This window comes from Myotis brandtii, unplaced genomic scaffold (assembly GCF_000412655.1).
Source record: "Myotis brandtii unplaced genomic scaffold, ASM41265v1 scaffold185, whole genome shotgun sequence".
Taxonomy (NCBI): Eukaryota; Metazoa; Chordata; class Mammalia; order Chiroptera; family Vespertilionidae; genus Myotis; species Myotis brandtii.
Window position 1 is genome coordinate 9,236,627 of NW_005356870.1, and position 18,258 is coordinate 9,254,884.

At 45.6% G+C, this 18,258-nt stretch overlaps 1 protein-coding gene across 2 annotated transcripts in view; it reads right to left on the reverse strand.

The window, feature by feature from the left end:
- MTUS1 (microtubule associated tumor suppressor 1) overlaps positions 1 to 18,258 on the reverse strand; it is a 62,936-nt gene that overhangs the window by 9,222 nt on the left and 35,456 nt on the right. For both annotated transcript variants that reach the window (XM_014537915.1, XM_014537916.1), the window contains exon 3: positions 12,455 to 12,521. In XM_014537915.1, the coding sequence (XP_014393401.1) occupies positions 12,455 to 12,521 (67 nt within the window). The remainder of the gene's footprint in view (positions 1 to 12,454; positions 12,522 to 18,258) is intronic.

Here is an 18,258-nt window from a genome sequence, read left to right on the forward strand (position 1 = left end):
AGCTGGGCCAGATGGGGAGCGGGTGATTTGCTGCTCTAGTACACAGCCCAGTGCACAGGCGCAGCCCCAGATGGTGACGTCAGCCCACAGCTGTGCGCGGACCTTTGCCCTGTTTACCCCCTGCTGCTGTGCTGTGTGGAGAGCAGCTGGGCTGAGTGATCACTCACACAAAGGGCTTTATTTCTAATTCATTGGCCTGGGCTCCCGGGGAACATTTATTTGGTATAAAGGCTCGAGAAAGACCTTTTTAAAGGACACATGCACTGGAAGTTCTCAGGGCACTCCCAGTGTCCCTGTCACCCCAGGTGGTAGGCATGGCCTTGTCCTTGCACTTCCTACAGTTAAGGAGAGATTTCTCATGTCCCCCCGCTTGCCGACTCCCATTCTCAGTCCTGCCCCTTCTTGGCTTCTTCTCCTGTCCCACTCGCTTCCAGCCAACTAGTCAGACACCCAACAATGCCCCAATCAAACACGCAATGTTTCAGAATTTAGACTAATAAGCCAGGAGTCTTCCCACACTGTTAGGCGATACTTATCCAGAAGTTATTGGATAAATACAAAATCCACACAGTAACAAAGTAGTCCTTTGTCCTCATTTTTAAAACATCATTCCATGAGGTGATTTTTAAAAGCAAGTCTGATTAAGGGCCCCGAAAGCCCACTGCCTGCAGAAGAGCGGAAGGATGACGACTTCCGTGCACAGACTGGAAAAGCCATCGCCAGCAATCTGCCTTGAAACGAGAAATACAGTTTTCAATAAGAAAAACAGACACCCCCTCATTTACAAGATTAGCCCTAAAACATGAGCAGTGTTGCCGATTAGAAGTCAACATTTCACCCTGGGAGAAACCGGGCCTGAGAATTCTAGGCCAACGACAAAAACAGGAAAAATGTAGGGATACTCCCTGACAGTTTAAAACATTGATAACCGAGCAAGGAGCAGATATTTCAGAAGAAGTGGTGAAATGCTTGATACTTATCCTTCTCCACTAACTCTTTGGATGTCATCTAGAAAATGCCCAATGTCAGAGTCAAATATAATCTCTGGGAAATAGAAGTGGACGTATCCCAGGTCCTTTAGCAGTCATCCCCAAGGAGAGGAAATGGAGCCATACTTAGTCCTGGTGGCTTTCCTAAGAGGGGGAGGTCGGGTTTTTATTATTTCCATTTTGAAGAGACTAATTTCCCTTTGGTAACTGATAAATGTGCTACGTGCAGAGAAAACCATTAGACAACCATGGTCCTAAACTTTAATATTCTTTTGAAATGATACCGAAATTTCTTAATTTTTATGTCTCAGTAGCATGCTTCATCATGAGACAACCACAAATATTTTAATTCTCAAGAATGCAAATACATGCCTTAATAGAAAAGAGGTAGAATTCTTAGGTTCACATCTCAGCCACACCATTTACCTGCTATGTGATTTGAGAAACTTACTTACGCTTTCTAAGTCTGCATTTCCTCATTTTAAATGGAGATAATATGTTAGTGCCTTCCCTGCAGAATTAAATAAGATAATACACGTGAAGCGCCAGGCCTAGTGCCTAACCAGAGTATGTATGTGATAGATGTTATTAACTAGAGGCCCAGCGCGCAAAATCGTATGTATGTAACAGATGTTCTTATTAATAGCCTTGCAAAAGGCCACCAATTCACCTGTGTTTGGAGAGCCCTCAAAGACATGCGTGGATTTCCATGGCAGAATCTGACAGTTAAAAAGAAGCACTGCTTGTCTAGCATTCAAAGAAGATAAATACACTCACACACACATCCATCAAATCTTCCCTTTCTGCCACTCTTGTTCTTGGCATTCTATGCAATAGAATGTTCCCAACTTTTAGGTGATTTTTTATTTACATTGGACATAAAATATAAAAGGAAAAAAGGAAAAAGAAAATTGGGGAGGTCACAGGGAAGAGCCTGCAAATGTTTGTGATGCCATATAAGAGATTGTGAACGAAAGAAAAGACCAACTGGAAAATAAGATGACTTCACTCCCCAACTGTGTGCACATGCTTTTTCTAGATGCTTCCAGCAGGCCTGCTGTGAATACCAATGCTCTCTGAGCAGAGATCCCCTTCTCTGCACCATCTACGAGGGAAATGAGATGCCGGTCTCCAGCTCTGCTTGCCTGCTTTGGGCCTCTTTCTCAATCTCTCTCTGGCCACCTGGGAAGTCAGACACCTGCTTTTAGTTCTGGCCACCTTTGCTATTTTCTTCGATAGTATACACTTCTTCAGATAAACATAGTTTGTTTTTTTAAACTTTTAATTGTAGAATAATTTCAGATTTGTAGAAAAGGTACAAAGAGAGTAGAGGGAGTTCCTATCGTCCCCAAGTATTAACATCTTGTGTAACAGTTATCTTACTTCCCCTGTCCCCCTGCCCTAGAAGTACAAATGGGGACTCAACCTACTACCATAGGAGCGTGACTATTTCATAATATTATTCTATGAAGGGAAATCCAGTCACGACATACTTCCAGGGCAAGTGATTATGTTGGTTCCTCTCTTAAAAGGAAGTTTAATCTGTTTAAAATTGGAGATAGTAATATAACTGAACAAAGTAACCAAGAAGACATTTTTAAAAAGTAAATTGCTATTTTGTGGAGAGGCAGTAGCCTACAGAAGAACAACAAAAGGGTAGGGACCTAGACTATCCTACAACAGTCATTCCCAACTTTCTTCATATCAATTTCCTGATACACAAGGTAGGCATAAATATCACCTGCTCAGAGCTTATAGTTTGGTGAAGATACAGTGAAATAGCACTGTATTTTGTAGAGTGAACCTTCACAGACTGTCTGTGGAACAATCATTTACTCATAAGAGCCCCACATTTCACTTCCCAAAAGGTCCTACTTTTTTATGTGACCTAGAAATTTGCAGGCCTGTGGTAGAGAAAGGTTTTTTACTAAATTTCAAAACTAGTTACAAATGGCTTCCTGATTGCCCTAGGGAATTATATGAATTGACACAAAGTGATTTCAAAGCCTTCCATTAATCATAACTTATCAGAAATGTACTTTCACAAAAAGCCTGCACTACCAAATCAATTCTCCCATAAATAATACAGCCTAACCTTTTTAAACTCAGCTCATACTTTACAAAGTACCCTCACATTTATTATTACAAATACTATAATAACTAACAGAGCTAAAAGAAAAAAATAAACAGTGATAGGATAATAGTTGGGGACTTTAATACCCCACTCTCAGCAACGGAAGGTCATTGAGACAGAGAATCAACAAGGAGACAGCAGATTTGAACAGCACTACAGACCAAATGGACCTAACGGACATAGACAGAACACTCTATCCAACAGCAGCAGAACACACATTCTTAAGGACACATGGAAGATTTTCTAGGCTAGACCATATGTCAGGTCAAAAAACTATTCATAGCAAGTTCAAGAAGAATGAAATCAGACCACGTATCTTCTCTGACCACAATGGCATGAAACTAGAAATTAACAACAAGAGGGAAACTGGAAAACTCATGAACACACGGAAATTAACACTCTCCTGAACAACCAACGGGTCAAAAGAGAAATTGAAGGGGAAGTGAGAAAGTTTCTTGAGACCAATGAAAATGGAAATACAACAGGCCAGAACTTATGGGATGCAGCAAAACATTTCTAAGAGGGAAGTTCACAGCAATACAGACGCAAATAAAAACTCGACGTCTATGCCTCAAGGAACTAGAAAAAGAACAAACTGAGCCCAAAGTTAGAGAAGGATATATGTTGAGTTAACACAATCGGTATTATATAAAATCTTATTTCACTAGCGATGGAACTGAAGAGTCTGGATGGGGTCTACAGCTCAGTCTGCTCAGCCTTTTCCGATGCAGGTTCTACACCACAGAGCGGGAACCTTATCTGAGTGGCTCCTTGCCCAGCCTGAGATGAGGAAGAGAAAAGAGTTCCTACATACAATGGACGCCTCAGGGTATTAGGGCTTAATTCTCTGCAGTGGTTCTCAATCTTCCTAATGCCTCGACCCTTTAATACAGTTCCTCATGATATGGTGACGCCCAACCATAAAATTATTTTCGTTGCTACTTCATAACTGTAATGTTGCTACTGTTATGAATCGTAATGTAAATATCTGATATTCAGGATGTATTTAGGCGACCCCTGTGAAAGGGTCATTCGACCTCCAAAGGGGTCGCAACCCACAGGTTGAGAACCGCTGCTCTAGTGAGAGCTAGAAAGACGGCCAGATAAGGCAGGTAGAAATGATCTTTTCTTTCCCCACACTGACTAGTCCTGGCAAATTCTTCCTCTACCTGAGATGATGATCTGGCCCAATCAGCCCATCTTAGAACAAAGGTGTCGGCTGGGCATCCTTGGAGCCTCAGGTTCTCTTCCAATAAAAGGCTCTGCTGCTTTTCAGCTTACTCACCGGCCAGCAAAACAGATGCTCTCCTAACCACACCAACACACATTCCATGGACCAATGAAAACCTTTAGGATGTAAGTGCATTGGAGGCAAAAATCTGACTCAATAACTGACATAACGCTCTCAGCCTCAGGCCTGAGAAAAATTAGTTCAAACTTCAAGCAAATCACATTTCCACCAAAAGACTAAGTGTAACGTTAAGGAAAAGGTGATTTTGAGCCAGGTATGATTCGGCCTCTCCTTCTCCCTGATGGTTCATTTTTAGGGTGCAAGGTTCAAAGGGGCAGGTAAATGTTGCTGAAATGCATAAACTTTGGAAAGCCCTGTACAAGAATGGACTCAGTTCAGGTAAAGCCATTTGGTATTGTTTACTCTCTTAGGTGCTTCCTTGAGTCTTATGTACTTTTCGACATAAAAGAAACAACATCCTGGAGAGCGGGCGTGGTGCCAGGTGTAGTTCAGGGAGCACCCGCGCCAGGGTCACCTGCATGAGCATTAAAAGCAGATGCCTGACTCCATCCAAACCTCCTGAAGTCAGGACCGGGACCCTGCATCTTAACCAGGTCTATTTTAGCACGCAATGAAGTTTGAGAACCACCGTTCTAGAGAGATGACATAAAATTAGGAAAAAAACTGAACATGTCAAAACTGGACAAGGACAAGTTAGGACAAGGAAAAAAGATTCAATGGACTTTCAAAACAGATCCCCTTGGTAACATTATGCAAGGCGAAAGAATGCGGCCTCTTACCTATAAACACAACCAGCCCAAGTCTATGTTTAGGATAGAGAGACACAGATAGGAAAAGAATGAGCTAACTGGGAAGGTCTGGGGAGGGGACAGGAGTAGGATGGAGGGTGTCAATGGGGGAGGGGGGGAGGGGAAGTAGGGAAGACATCTGTAATACTTGCAATAATAAAGATAAAATTTTTAAAAAAGAATGCGCTAAGTTTGAGGTGGTATCAAGTCCATCTTCAATCATTTCAGTGGGGTAAAGATTTATTTTTATGTACAACTGATTTTCATTATATTAGTAGGTATTTCATTAGAGCCCATTTCGAAAATCACTTCTGGAGTCCTGTAACCAAAGAGTGACTTAACTGTGACGAGTTTTAAAGCTACTTTAAGGACACAGCCTTGTTAGACCACAACTGAGCAGAGGATGAAAGGCCACATCCCCAAGGTGTGGAGTAGCCACGTTCACAGACACCAGCTAGGCGGGCATTAGATAAACTGTTCGCTACTTTTGGCAAAGCCACGTTCGTTTTTCCTAGTAGGTAATAACAAGGCATATTTTAATCTAACAAGACTTCTTGAACTCTTCACTCAGATAAAAAGATCCCCAAAAGTCGTTATCAGTGCAAACTAATGTGAATCTAAAATGATTTCCCAACGTTTAAAATACTGTCACCGTGCGTTCCCTGCTGCGATGAACAGGAGTTTGGCAGTCGCTCATTCTGGGGTCTCACCCAGTGCTTTGCTTCTCTAATTTACTGACCTTAGGAAAGTTACTTAAATTTTAAGCCGCAATTTCATTTCTTTTTAAAAAATAAACAAACAAATAAATAAATAAATAAAATGCAGCCCTGGCTGGTTTTGCTCAGTGGATAGAACGTCAGCCTGAGGACTGAAGGGTCCTGGGTTTGATTCCGGTCAAGGGCACATGCCGGGGTTGCAGGCTCAATCCCCAGTAGGAGGCATGCAGGAGGCAGCCAATTGGTGATTCTTTCTCATCATTAATGTTTCTCTCTCCCCCTATCACCCTTCCTCTCTGAAATCAATAAAAAAATATGTATTTTTTTAAAAAATGCAAACCAGTTGACTTAGAGCTGATGTTAGGAAAGAGTAGGCACTCAATAAATGTTAATGCCTCACTCACCTCATAATTTTTACATAAACAGGGCAAAATTAACTAGCATTCTATATCATTATTAATGTAATTTCAAGAATTTTTAGTGGATTAGGGGTTAAAATTTTATTTGTATCATAAAATACAAACAATCAGGACAAATGCATAAAAAGATACAAGTCAGCTATTAATTCTTATAGCAAAAATAATTTTGAAATACAGAAGTCCTTTTTTGCATTCATTTAGATGGAAAATGTGTTTCCAATGGTTAACATTATTAAAAAAATAGGAACCCCCAAATGTCATAATTATGGCTCTCTGTGACACCACCATGACTCTACTAGGAGTAAGAATGACAAATCAATCCCCCATCACAGGCCATATGTTTGCTGTGGATATAGACCATCAAATTGAACTGTAATCTATTTCAGTGGCTGACACTTTCAAAATGATCTGATTAACTGGGACTGTCTGACATAAAGTAAAATGTTTCTAAGAAAATAACAGCTCATCTTATTTTATGATTCATTCCTAAAAACAGACACATTATTTTCAAACAGTGCATAGGAAAACATTTGTGCACAAAAGCCAACGAGCACTAGCATATTATAAGGGTGAAACCAACTCTCCCTAGCTCCGGTCCTTCATGAGTAAAATCATCCCTTCACTAGAGTATCAGCTATAGAGCCACAAAGAGGAAGGCATCCTGGCCTTGCCCTTGAACAGCTCACGGTTCTGGACTGTGAGAGGAGGCCTATAAATACATATATCAGAGCAACTTGAAGGGCACAGTAGAAGGCACAATTAATCAACTTGCTTGAAAGATCTGGGTGAAACTCAATTGAAGACGAGATATTTTAGGTAGGTTTTGAATAATGAGGAGGCATTTGAGAGGCAAAAAAAAGAAAAAAGCGCAAGTTAGTGAAAAGGGGAGCGAGCATTTCAGACAGCGCGGATAACCTGTGCCAAAGACGTGCAGAATATGTTTGAATAAACCCGTGGCTGGGGCCTGGCAGGGGAAAGACAATGGCAACAAAGGGAAACGAGCCTGCAGATATCATGAAGTTGGACTGAAGGGTACAGTCCAATCTTATGTGGTGGCTTTGATAAGTCTGGATTTTTTCCCAAAGCCAAAAAATGGAGTCATTTCTGTCTGTTAAAAACAGTAGAGGACACATGTGAGATTTACTGTAAGGATAGTCCCAGTGGCGTGTGGAGAGGAGAGAAGCAAGCCCGGAGACAAGGTGACCTGTTAGGTGAGCAGTGTAATATATTCCAGGTCAGAAATGATGGCGTTTAAGTTAGAGCAGCAGCGGCCAGAATGCTGAGCGAGGCTGAGAACACAGCCTGGTAGCGGGTGGAGGACGCAGGACAAGGAGCCTGACCTCAGCCTTTGGCATGGCTGGTGAGTGAATAGTAATGCCACTGCGGAGGAGGATGAATAGACTTTGAGGTTTGAATAGGTTTGAGTGAGAAGACACTGCAGAGAGTGTTCAGGGTGCAAGGGGCGGGGAAGTCGGGAGGTGTGAGGACACAGGACTGGCTCTCCTGGAGGCAGATCTTCACCGGGGAAAACACACCCGCTGCTCAGGACGAGAGGACGAGGAAAATAAATGTGTAGTCACCGCCCTCCAGGTTGCAGTGGAAGCCAGGGGGTGGATGGGGACACGGCCGACAATGAGACCCTCTCTCCACTACACTGTGTGTGCTACACCCACTCGACAGACTTGTCCATCGTCATTAAGCATGGCCGCAATGAAGACTAGGAGGTGATATGGAAAAGTGCCTGATAGAAGATGAAAAGATCAGAGTGTTTGCAAAATAGCATGGACGACAGAAACATCATGCTGTGTGGAAGAAGCCAGACACAAAAAGAACATACTCTATGTTTCCATTTATATGAAATTCTACAATAGACAAAGTTAACCTCTGGTGATAAAAATCAGGTCTGTGTTTGTGCTTTTGGAAGAGGGGGCGCTACTGAAAGCGGCCCTGGGCGGGGCGGGGGGGGGCGGGGGGCGTTCTGGGATGGGAGAAATATTCTGTGCCTTGATAAAGGGGGAGGCTATATGAGGGTATGTGTTTGTCAAAACTGATGGAACAATAAGCATTCCATTGAGTGTAAAGTATACCTGATACAAGGTCAGAGTACAAACTTGTATCTATTCATATAAATAAAGAAGAATATACGAAAAAAAAAGTATGTCATGATAGTGGAGCTACGGCGATTTTCCTCTCACTTCAAGATTTTAATTTTCATACATTGTTTTTAAATAAAAAGGAACTCTAAACCCTCAAACGCCCATAAATATTGATTAGGCACCCATAAAAACGGAAAGCAGATTATATATTTTTCCAGAGGGAACAGGAAAGAGTCTCTGCAATTAAGGAGTTACCATCTGAAGACAATGGGAAGACACGAGATGAAGTAAATGCATGCATGGAAGGATCGAGGGCTCACTGGAGCGAAGGAAGCCTCATGGTTGTGTTCTAAGGTGGTCGAGAGGGGGGTTTGGAAGGAGCAAAGGGAAAGCTATTCCTGGATGAGGATTCGGCACAGACAGCAGAAGCGTGCAGGCTGCAGGGTTGGGCAAGCTGGGTTAGCCGGGCAGCCCAGGCCACTTGTCAGGGTGGCGAGTGAGAGGACAACGGGAACGTCAGTCAACAGAGCGGACGAGGCAGGCTCCGAAGGGCAGTAGCGCAGACTCCATCTGGGCTGCAGCGCTCCTGAGGTTATGAGCTGTTCTCCGTTCTTTGCAGTGCTTAGTGTATGGCAGTGGTCGGCAAACCACGGTTCGCGAGCCACACGCGGCTCTTCGGCCCCTTGAGTGTGGTTCTTCCACAAAATACCACATGCGGGCGTGCACGTACAGTGCGATTGAAACTTCGTGGTCCATGCGCAGAAGTCGGTTTTCTGCCTGGGCGAGTCTATTTTGAAGAAGTGGGGGGTGTCAGTCGGTTGGGCGACGGGAGACGCGGCGCAGGCGGCCACGGGATACGCAGCGCGGGGAGGTGCGTGCGATTCATGCCCGAGTTGAGTGAGCCAGTCAGTCAGCAGTCTCATGTGCAGTGGTTAGTGCTAGTCGTGTCCGCAAATCACGCGCGGGTGACAAAAGTACCTACTCGAAGCATGAAGTTACCTGTATTTTTCCAACCAGCTGCAAATCTTACAGGTATTTTTGTCACCAATTTAAGAATTGTAATTCTTTTGTGTTGGTGGCTTTATTATTATAAAATGAAGGAGATAGACAAAACAAGTATACGAGTGTGGAGGGAGAGTTGGAAGGAGTCAACCTCAGCGAACATACCTCAATCAGATTGAGGACGTTTTTAGCAAAGGCCAGTTTAGGTGTACCCTAATTAAGTTAGTAACAATGTACCTACCTATATAGTTTAAGTTTAAAAAATCTGGCTCTCAAAAGAAATTTCAATCGTTGTACTGTTGATATTTGGCTCTGTTGACTAATGAGTTTGCTGATCACTGGTGTATGGGAACCTTACCTCAGATTTCATAGAGAAGGTAAACAAAAATTACCCAATGGGAGAGACACACCAACGGCCCCTCCTTTATTTTGGAGGGAAAAGGTGGATGCTTAGATGATGGTGACAGGAGCGGCTCTCTCTTGTTGAGTTCCCATGATGGACCGGGCACTATGCCATTACTGCAAATATGTCACCATTTAACTCAAGCTCCCCAACAAGCCAGCCAAGTACACATTAGCTTCACATCACCCGTGAGGAAACTGCACTCAAAGAAACTAACAAATGAATGGACAAAAACCACACCCCAAGCACGTCTACGGTATCAGGCAGGGATCGATCACGTCCCACTTCCCTTTGAGTGTGAGAAGTAGAACAGCCTGTCCTGGGGGGTCTCTATTAATACTTTGCCTAATTAACATTCCTTTCTCCAGTGCAGTCTATGATGTCACACAACAGCAAATGTGGCTCATTTGCAAACTGCATACATCTTAACACCTACTACATGTCTAGCACAACAGCAAATGTGGCTCATTACTACCCAGCTGCAAACTGCATACATCTTAACACCTACTACATGTCTACTAGCGGTTAGCACTTGGTGCTAAATATTTTACAACGTGGTACTGCGTGTAATCCTCATGACCACCCTTGAGGCAGGCAATTGGGACAGGCCTTTCACAGAGGATGAAACGGGACAGGAGACATGTCCTGTGACTTGCCCCAGGCCTCCCGGCTACCAAAGAGTTGAACCTGCACCGTCTCACCACTTTGCACAACTGCCTCCAATTTTAAAACTGAGCTTTCAACTTCACCGTGGGAACCTGTTTCTTTCTCAGTTCACGCTACAAACACTCAAACCGGCAGCTTTGAGAGCATCCTTCCTGCCTGCTTCATCAGAAGAACTAGCTGAAGGCTTCTATTCTGCCCCCTCGCAGAATCAGAACCCCTTCCCCAAATGCTTCATGCTGTTACCTGAGCAGTTCAACCTGATTCGATAGCCCCAGTGGCATTCTCCGAGTCTGGCCTCGGGTAACCGAATGATACGGACGGACGGGCCAACCGCTGCATCCCGACACTGATAAGAGCAGGAGAGGACACCAGAGCACGCTCTCTTATCACAGGCGGAAAGCTGAGCGCGGGTGCCGACGGTGAGGGCCACTTCCTGTCGGGCTGAGTACCTGGGTCCCCATTCAAATCATTCACTGTGCTCTCCACTAGAGAGGGTGCCCCATTCAAGCCGAGTGAATGAGAGCAGTGTTCCATCTCCCGTCGTGTCTTGGGAGACGCTGAAACATGAGCCAGCAGGAAGGCTCATCTCCCCCGCACTGGGTTACGGTGAGTGAAACACACAAAAAGGACCTCTGGCCGGATCTGCCTCCACAGCCGTTACATTACCCAAGGCCCAGCGAAGAGCACCTTGGGCTGGGCATGTGGGCGATCAGAAGCACAGAAGCCTCGTTAGGTCCCAGGGCAGAGAGCCTGAAGTCTCACGGAGCTGGTTCTCCGCTGTGCTTTTTGGGATCTGTTCCCCGAGAACTCTCAAGTCTTTGGGGTCCTGAAGTGGCATCTGTCTAGACGTGACTTTCCCATACAGAGCCCTTCATTTGCACAGCCCGGAATGAGGGCGGGAGCGAGGACACCCCGCCAGCTATCAGAATCTGGAGCTTGGCGCTGCCGCGCAGGGAGAAGCGAAGAGGGAAGAGGCGCACAGAGAGGCCTTAAGCCCACACTATGGCCATTTGGGCTTCACCTGGGGAGAAAGGAGTGTCCGAGTTCAGCACATTAGGCTGACGGTGTTTCAACTCTGGTCTCACCCCAAGCAAAACGAGCAGTTTCTCCTAGAACTGGGTGAACACAGTTTTGTCTCTGGCTGCTGCCTTTGCATTATTTGTACACACACCTACACACGCTTTGTGTGGCAACGTCAGCATATGCAGAAAACTGCAAAGGGCAAGGAATTCGCCTTTCAGTGAACGTCCCCAGGCCTGGCTGAAGCTACAGCGAAAGCGGATTCTCCGGGGCTGAGGTGCCCACAGCACTCAGGGGACCCCGAGGCAGCAGCTCACTCCCACCTGGTGGCTGGGGTAGGGGAGGCAGTACTGTCTGCTGCACGCACCTCAACCCCGAGGACTCTCCCAGGAGGGCCCAGAACTGACACAGAGGCCGGCCTGGAACAGCGGACCTGGGTGGCGAGTGCGCCAGACCTCAGAGGCACATGGCTGCCCTGGAACCGGGTTCCGATTCACCATCAGCCCCATCCAATAGGAAGATCAGCACAGAAACGAGCCTTCTCCAGACACTGTGTACTCACCCCCCACACCCATTCCCCAGGAAGCGTGGCGCAATCCCTGTTATGAGAGGGGATGGTCTCACCACCCTTCAGTGGGAAAAGTGGATCAGAAAATAATATGACGGAATGATTGCACAGGAACCCTCACGATTACAAAAAGGCGCCTGTCCCTTTCTCTGGGGAGAGGAATGCTCTGGTCATCAGAAGCTCTGCTAGGCTTCGTCAGAGCAGTGCCAGGAATTCTGTGAACTGCAGGTCAAGCTGCCAAGATTCAAAAGAAATGTCGATGGTAAGTGTCTGCACGGCGATGCCAGAGGGGGCGGCTACCAGCTGCCAGCCGGCACCTCCAGCCACAACGCAGACGGGCAGACCACACTGGCCGGTCTGCCCCTGGCCCCGTAACCCTCCCCAAGAAGAAAAGCTCTTACCCAGCTCTCCCCGGAGGCTCAGGAGCTCTTGCGACAGGGCTTTGTGCTGTTGCAGGGCTTCCTCCCGCTGCGGAAGACAAACATCAGGTTACTCCGGCTGTCAGGGGGGTCCCTTTCAGGGAGGCGCACATTTGTTATCACCCGAAAGACGAGACTCAGCACCGAGAGGCTGAGATGTGAATCGTTTAGGCTAACAGTGTGTGTTGTTCGAAAACACAGCTGTCCCTCCGTGAAGGAAATCCGAGTTCCCCCCCCAAAATATCTGTATTTTCTCAGGGACTCATGACACTTCCACGGGAGGCACTGAGAAATGTTTACTCTGAGCCGCGCTCCGGGCAAAGCCCTGCCGCGGATGCAGATGCGCGCTGTGCTGAAGACGTGATGCAGTCTCCTCCTCCAAGGGCAAGCCAGGCCTAATCAGTCCTAGATAAATATTTAATGTTCCCGGCATCTGCGCCTGTGCGCACTTTGTCCTATATCTGCAAATACTAATAAAAAAAAAGTTGTCACAGCCCTTTACTTCTAAAAGGAAGACACGAAGTTTGTTATAAAGCGGAGGCGGAAAAAATAATCCTTTAATAAAGACAAAAACTAAACTGATTTGACTCAGCTAGACACACCGTTTTCTGAAGATGATAACATTCGGAATCCGCTACAATTCTTGAGTAGATGCTAGAGAAGTGAATCGAAGAGAAGCAGGCAGCTGTCTCGGTAGTAACAAAGCAGTTTTCAATCTTGCCAGAAAGAATTTCCCAGCGACCAGCAACTCACAGCCATCACACATGCACACACGCTCACACAGATACAGCAGTTAGATACCGTTTCTCACCAGGCAGAGCCCCCAACCCAGGGCGGGAGGGAGGAAAAGGCGGAAGTCACAGCTCCCTGAAAATGCCCCCCTGGGAGCAGCCCAGAGGAGCCCCCACCACATCTTGATCACAGTGTTCAGAGATCCCGAGACCAGCCTTTGCAGGCGGGAGTCGCTTGTCATTAAGCATTTCCCCTCATTCCACAGACCTCTGCCTCCGTCCCTGACATTCCTCCAGAAAAGCACTAGAAACAAATACTAATTACCCTTGTCGCTGCACATGGAGAATAGAGGCACATTTTGCTGCCGGAGCAGCCCATTTTCCAGCTTCTGTCTCCAATCCCCCCCGCCCCCTGCACTGCCCGCAAAGCGCACAGGTGGCCACGCCACCCACCAGCCGGTGTGTCTACATCCGAAGCTCTACCGGGAGACAGCTCTGCCGGGAGGCGGGCCTTGGGTCCTGGGTTAGCCTTACTTCTCGTCCTGCAGGTTAGCGTCTGCCTCTGCTGCCTCGCCTCGCCTCTCCGCACACAGGCTGATGCTGCAGCGAGTGCCTTTGGCACAGGCAGCCTGCGATCACTTAAAGCCACAGCCCTTCATTTATGGAAAACGAGAGCCAGACGTCAGGCTGATCGATGGGCACTTACTTAAATCTCAGCTGGTGCAGGGGAAAGGAGGACTGACCTGCTCTGCGTGGATAATGGAGTGATTCTCTGATTTGTGAGCCCTGTGATGCCCCCCCTAACTGAGGTCACTAGATGGTCACACTTACTAACAGGAAAGGGAAACTTGGTCTCTGATGCCTGTATGTGGACAAGCCTATGAACTTGGTGAACAACCACAAAAGCGTGTGTGTGTGTGTGTGTGTGTGTGTGTGTGTGTGTGTGTGTGTGTTGTGACTTGGAATATAAAATGCCCTTCTACAACCAATGGTGTTTTCCGCAAGATTTCATTTGAATGCTTAGAACATGGTCCTCTGGTGTTTTAAGAAAAAGCGTGAAATTCTGATTTGAGAGCTGGAGTTACCAACACACCCGCACTGTCATTTGGATATTTAACAGTGACTGAAATTTAAGAAACACGTTCTCACCGAGTCATTTTGGCCTCGATGGTATTCCGAATGCTTGATTTTTAAAACGCAGCACTGAGCTGTTCTGAAATCACAGATCAGTTAGTCCAGGTTTTAAAAATCAATAAGTAGCCCTTGCTGGTTTGGCTCAGCGGATAGAGCGTCAGCCTGTGGACTAAAGGGTCCCGGGTTCAATTCTGGTCAAGGGCACATGCCCACTTTATGGGTTCAATCCCCAGGGGGCATGCAGGAGCAGCCAATCAATGATTCTCTCTCTCATCATTGATGTTTCTGTCTCTCTCTCCCTCTCCCTTCCTCTCTGAAATCAATACAATTATATATTTTTTAAAAATCAACAAGTAATGGGTTTTCTAATGTAGAAATTAAGAGTCTGTGGAAAACCAACCTGAATAAAATTAGAAGAAAATTAAAAAATATGTACACTACATACTTCTCTTAATCTCGTACATTCTAATGAAGATTTAATTTTCTTTGCTTAGTAATCTAGTTCAAGTATCGGCAAGTTTTGTCACTCAAGCGACAAGAAAACCAGAAGACAGCTTCACTAGATGCAAGCAATCCTGCAACACTTCCAGTCAACCGGCTTATAATTCACTTCTTCCAAGGGTGCCTTGATTGCCAACAGAAAGAAGAGCTGGCAAGAAGTTCTACCACTTTTCAAACTTCCATAAAAAGTTAAGTTGGTATATAATTTCCAGGAGTCACTTTGTGAAAACCTGTACATCCTATCACAGATCTCTACCAGGTGATGGTTTTGCTGATTAAAGGGCCTTTGGGGACAAGGAGTTTCAGTAGCATCTGCCGTTTCTCCCAACTCTACCGCACCCTACCCTCCTGCCCTCCGTGCCCAGAGCCATGGATACATTCCAACCTCTGTCAACCCCAGGAACAGGAACAGGAACACCGTGAGGTCATCTTGACTCTTCTTTGTCTGCCTGGGTGTGCCCGAGTCAGTTTTTCCTTCCTGGTGTGTCTTGAATTGCTCTTTCCGATTGGAACTACCTCCACCCTTATCCTGATCCTCGCCAACCCTCCCTGGGCTGTGGGAAGCATCCCTCCACACTACCTGGCAGAGGGCTGCCACATCATCCCATATTCCTTGCACATCTAAACACCCGAGTCTTCCACTGATTTACATAAAAAAATAAACATCACCCCGATTTCATGAACCTCAATCATGCAACTGCCCTTTAGACTCCTGACTCCCCTGTCCAAGGCATGCTCGCCATGCATGTCCCACCTACGCACTCGGGAATGCCTGGTCTGCTTCACCTGGGCCCTTATGCATTATTTGTACACACACCTACACACCTGGGCCCTTTTGGGGAAGGCTACATGTCAATCACAGATACCCTTCCCTCTTCCCCAAATGCCTAGACAGCACATTTATCCTTCCGAGTTGGTTGGAAAATTATTACTCAATACCAACTGACCAAGCACCAGTCCAGATGCTGGGGAAAAATATGAGAGAAATTTAAGACATGGTCCCTGCCTTTGAGAAGGTTGGCACGTAGATAGAACTAAAATGTCCAGGCCCAAATCTCTTATCATGTCTCAAAGCAGATGACCTCATCGGAGGGGAAGCAGTACGGACAATGGAAAATCCAAGGGCTTTATCTATGATGCTCTGGGAAATGCTGGCCACAGAGCCCCGACCGTAACAGTCCCATACTGTTAGTTTCTGCCCAACTCTTCCTGGTAGCTTGCCCTTTAAGACACTTCACCCTTTACTTCTAGATGACAAAATGTATTTTGACACTCAGATACTGATTGCCTATTTCTTTTCATTCAGCTGCTCCCATATCAGTGTTCCTGTCTTAGATCATAAAGTCATTACAGTCCAGATAACAAGATTATTTCGTTCCCTTTGTAGCATATAACATGCAGAATTCCAAGAGGGAGGTGGGACTCCAGATAGAAAAATGCTTTTATACTCATACATTAAATATATGAAGTGCTCCAAGAAAAAAATGGATTCACCACAATTTAATTAGGACATCCTGGGCCACAGGCACTTAGCTAGTGTCTGGCCGGCATCCCATCAGCGGGCCCGAATTTGCTGGCTGTCGAAGAGCATGCGCAGCTTGGGGGTTTGCAGGAAAGAGCCACGTCAGACGGCTGAGATGTGGGCAACGCCCCACCTCCTTCCCGGTGCCCACACAATCGTGTCCACTACGTTTTTTGTTCAGAGACTATTTTACTTATAGTAGACTGCTGGTGTCACTCAAAATTCACCTTTGTTTAGGTGCTACTTTACATTAGATTCCTCCTGCAAAAATAGAATTGGAGGCACACTGGATAATCAGTGAGAGGTTTGGGGGTGACCTTGATCCTGTTCAGGCTTACCTAGAAACTCATCCACAGACCCTTTTATGAAGAAATTGGGATTACTACCAACACTGTCCTCCCCTGGGGCAGTTTTCACAGAATGCTGTACAACTATGCAAGGGCAAAGCAAGAATTAGAACTAAAACCCTACTGTGTCCTTTTGAGGACTAGAAAATGTGGTATTAGTTTCCAGATACATGAGACATTTCTTATAACTTCCAGTATGTATTGAATTGTGCCTGCCCCTAAAGTGGGAAAGTTGCAGTTATTAAATAGACTTGCAAAAAGACAAAATTAATGTTCCAGTACGCCCTATAATCAACAATTTTTACCCATAACCTAAAGCTCCAAAACCAATTAGAAAAAATTAGCAATAACAAGATATACATGCATATACAGATCAATCTACATCTACAAGATATATATTTACAGGTTGACATATCAATCAATCAATCAATCAATCACTTCTGTAATGGTGGGTTAAGAGAAAATCGTTTTGAAGAAATTGCTTAACTTTCCCCCTGGTTATATCTTTCCTTCCCAACTGTTTTATGACAGTGCCCTGCACACATTAGGCAATCAGTAAATATTTGCTAATCTACACTAATAAAAGAGAAACATGGTAATTAGCGTACAACCGCTACCCTTCCCATTGGCTAATCAGCATATCCTTATGCAAATTAACTGTCAGCCAAGATGGCGGCCGTACGCCCTATAATCAACAATTTTTACCCATAACCTAAAGCTCCAAAACCAATTAGAAAAAATTAGCAATAACAAGATATACATGCATATACAGATCAATCTACATCTACAAGATATATATTTACAGGTTGACATATCAATCAATCAATCAATCAATCACTTCTGTAATGGAGGGTTAAGAGAAAATCGTTTTGAAGAAATTGCTTAACTTTCCCCCTGGTTATATCTTTCCTTCCCAACTGTTTTATGACAGTGCCCTGCACACATTAGGCAATCAGTAAATATTTGCTAATCTATATATATAAAAGCCTAAGCTATGACATGCACTGACAACCAGGGGGCAGACGCTCAACGCAGGAGCTGCCTCCTGGTGGTCAGTGCGCTCCCACAGCCAACCTCCCATGGCCAGCCAACCTCCCGCGGTCCTTTCCCTCTGGCCTGCCCCAATCAGCCCAATCGGGACTGGGTGAGATGGCCCCAATCTGCCCCCATCGTCAGCCAGGCTGAGGGACTCCACCCATGCACGAATTCGTGCACCGGGCCTCTAGTTGATTATAAAGAGCTAGCAAAGAACATACACATTAAGACTTTATATGTTCAACTCTCATCTGGGATTCCCTCCTCTCTACTCATCCATTTGTGCATTCGGATATACATTGTATGTCTATTAGACATAAGGCACTACCATAGCTGCTGGGTGGTCTAAGAAAGAACTAGACACAGATCCTGCTCCCAGTGAGCTTCCTGTCTTAAAAAGCAAAAACAAGCTCTAGCTGGTTTGGCTCAGTTCATAGAGCGTCGGCCTGTGGACTGAAGGGTCCCAGATTCGATTCTAGCCAAGGGCACATGCCTGGGTTGTGGGCTCGATCCCCA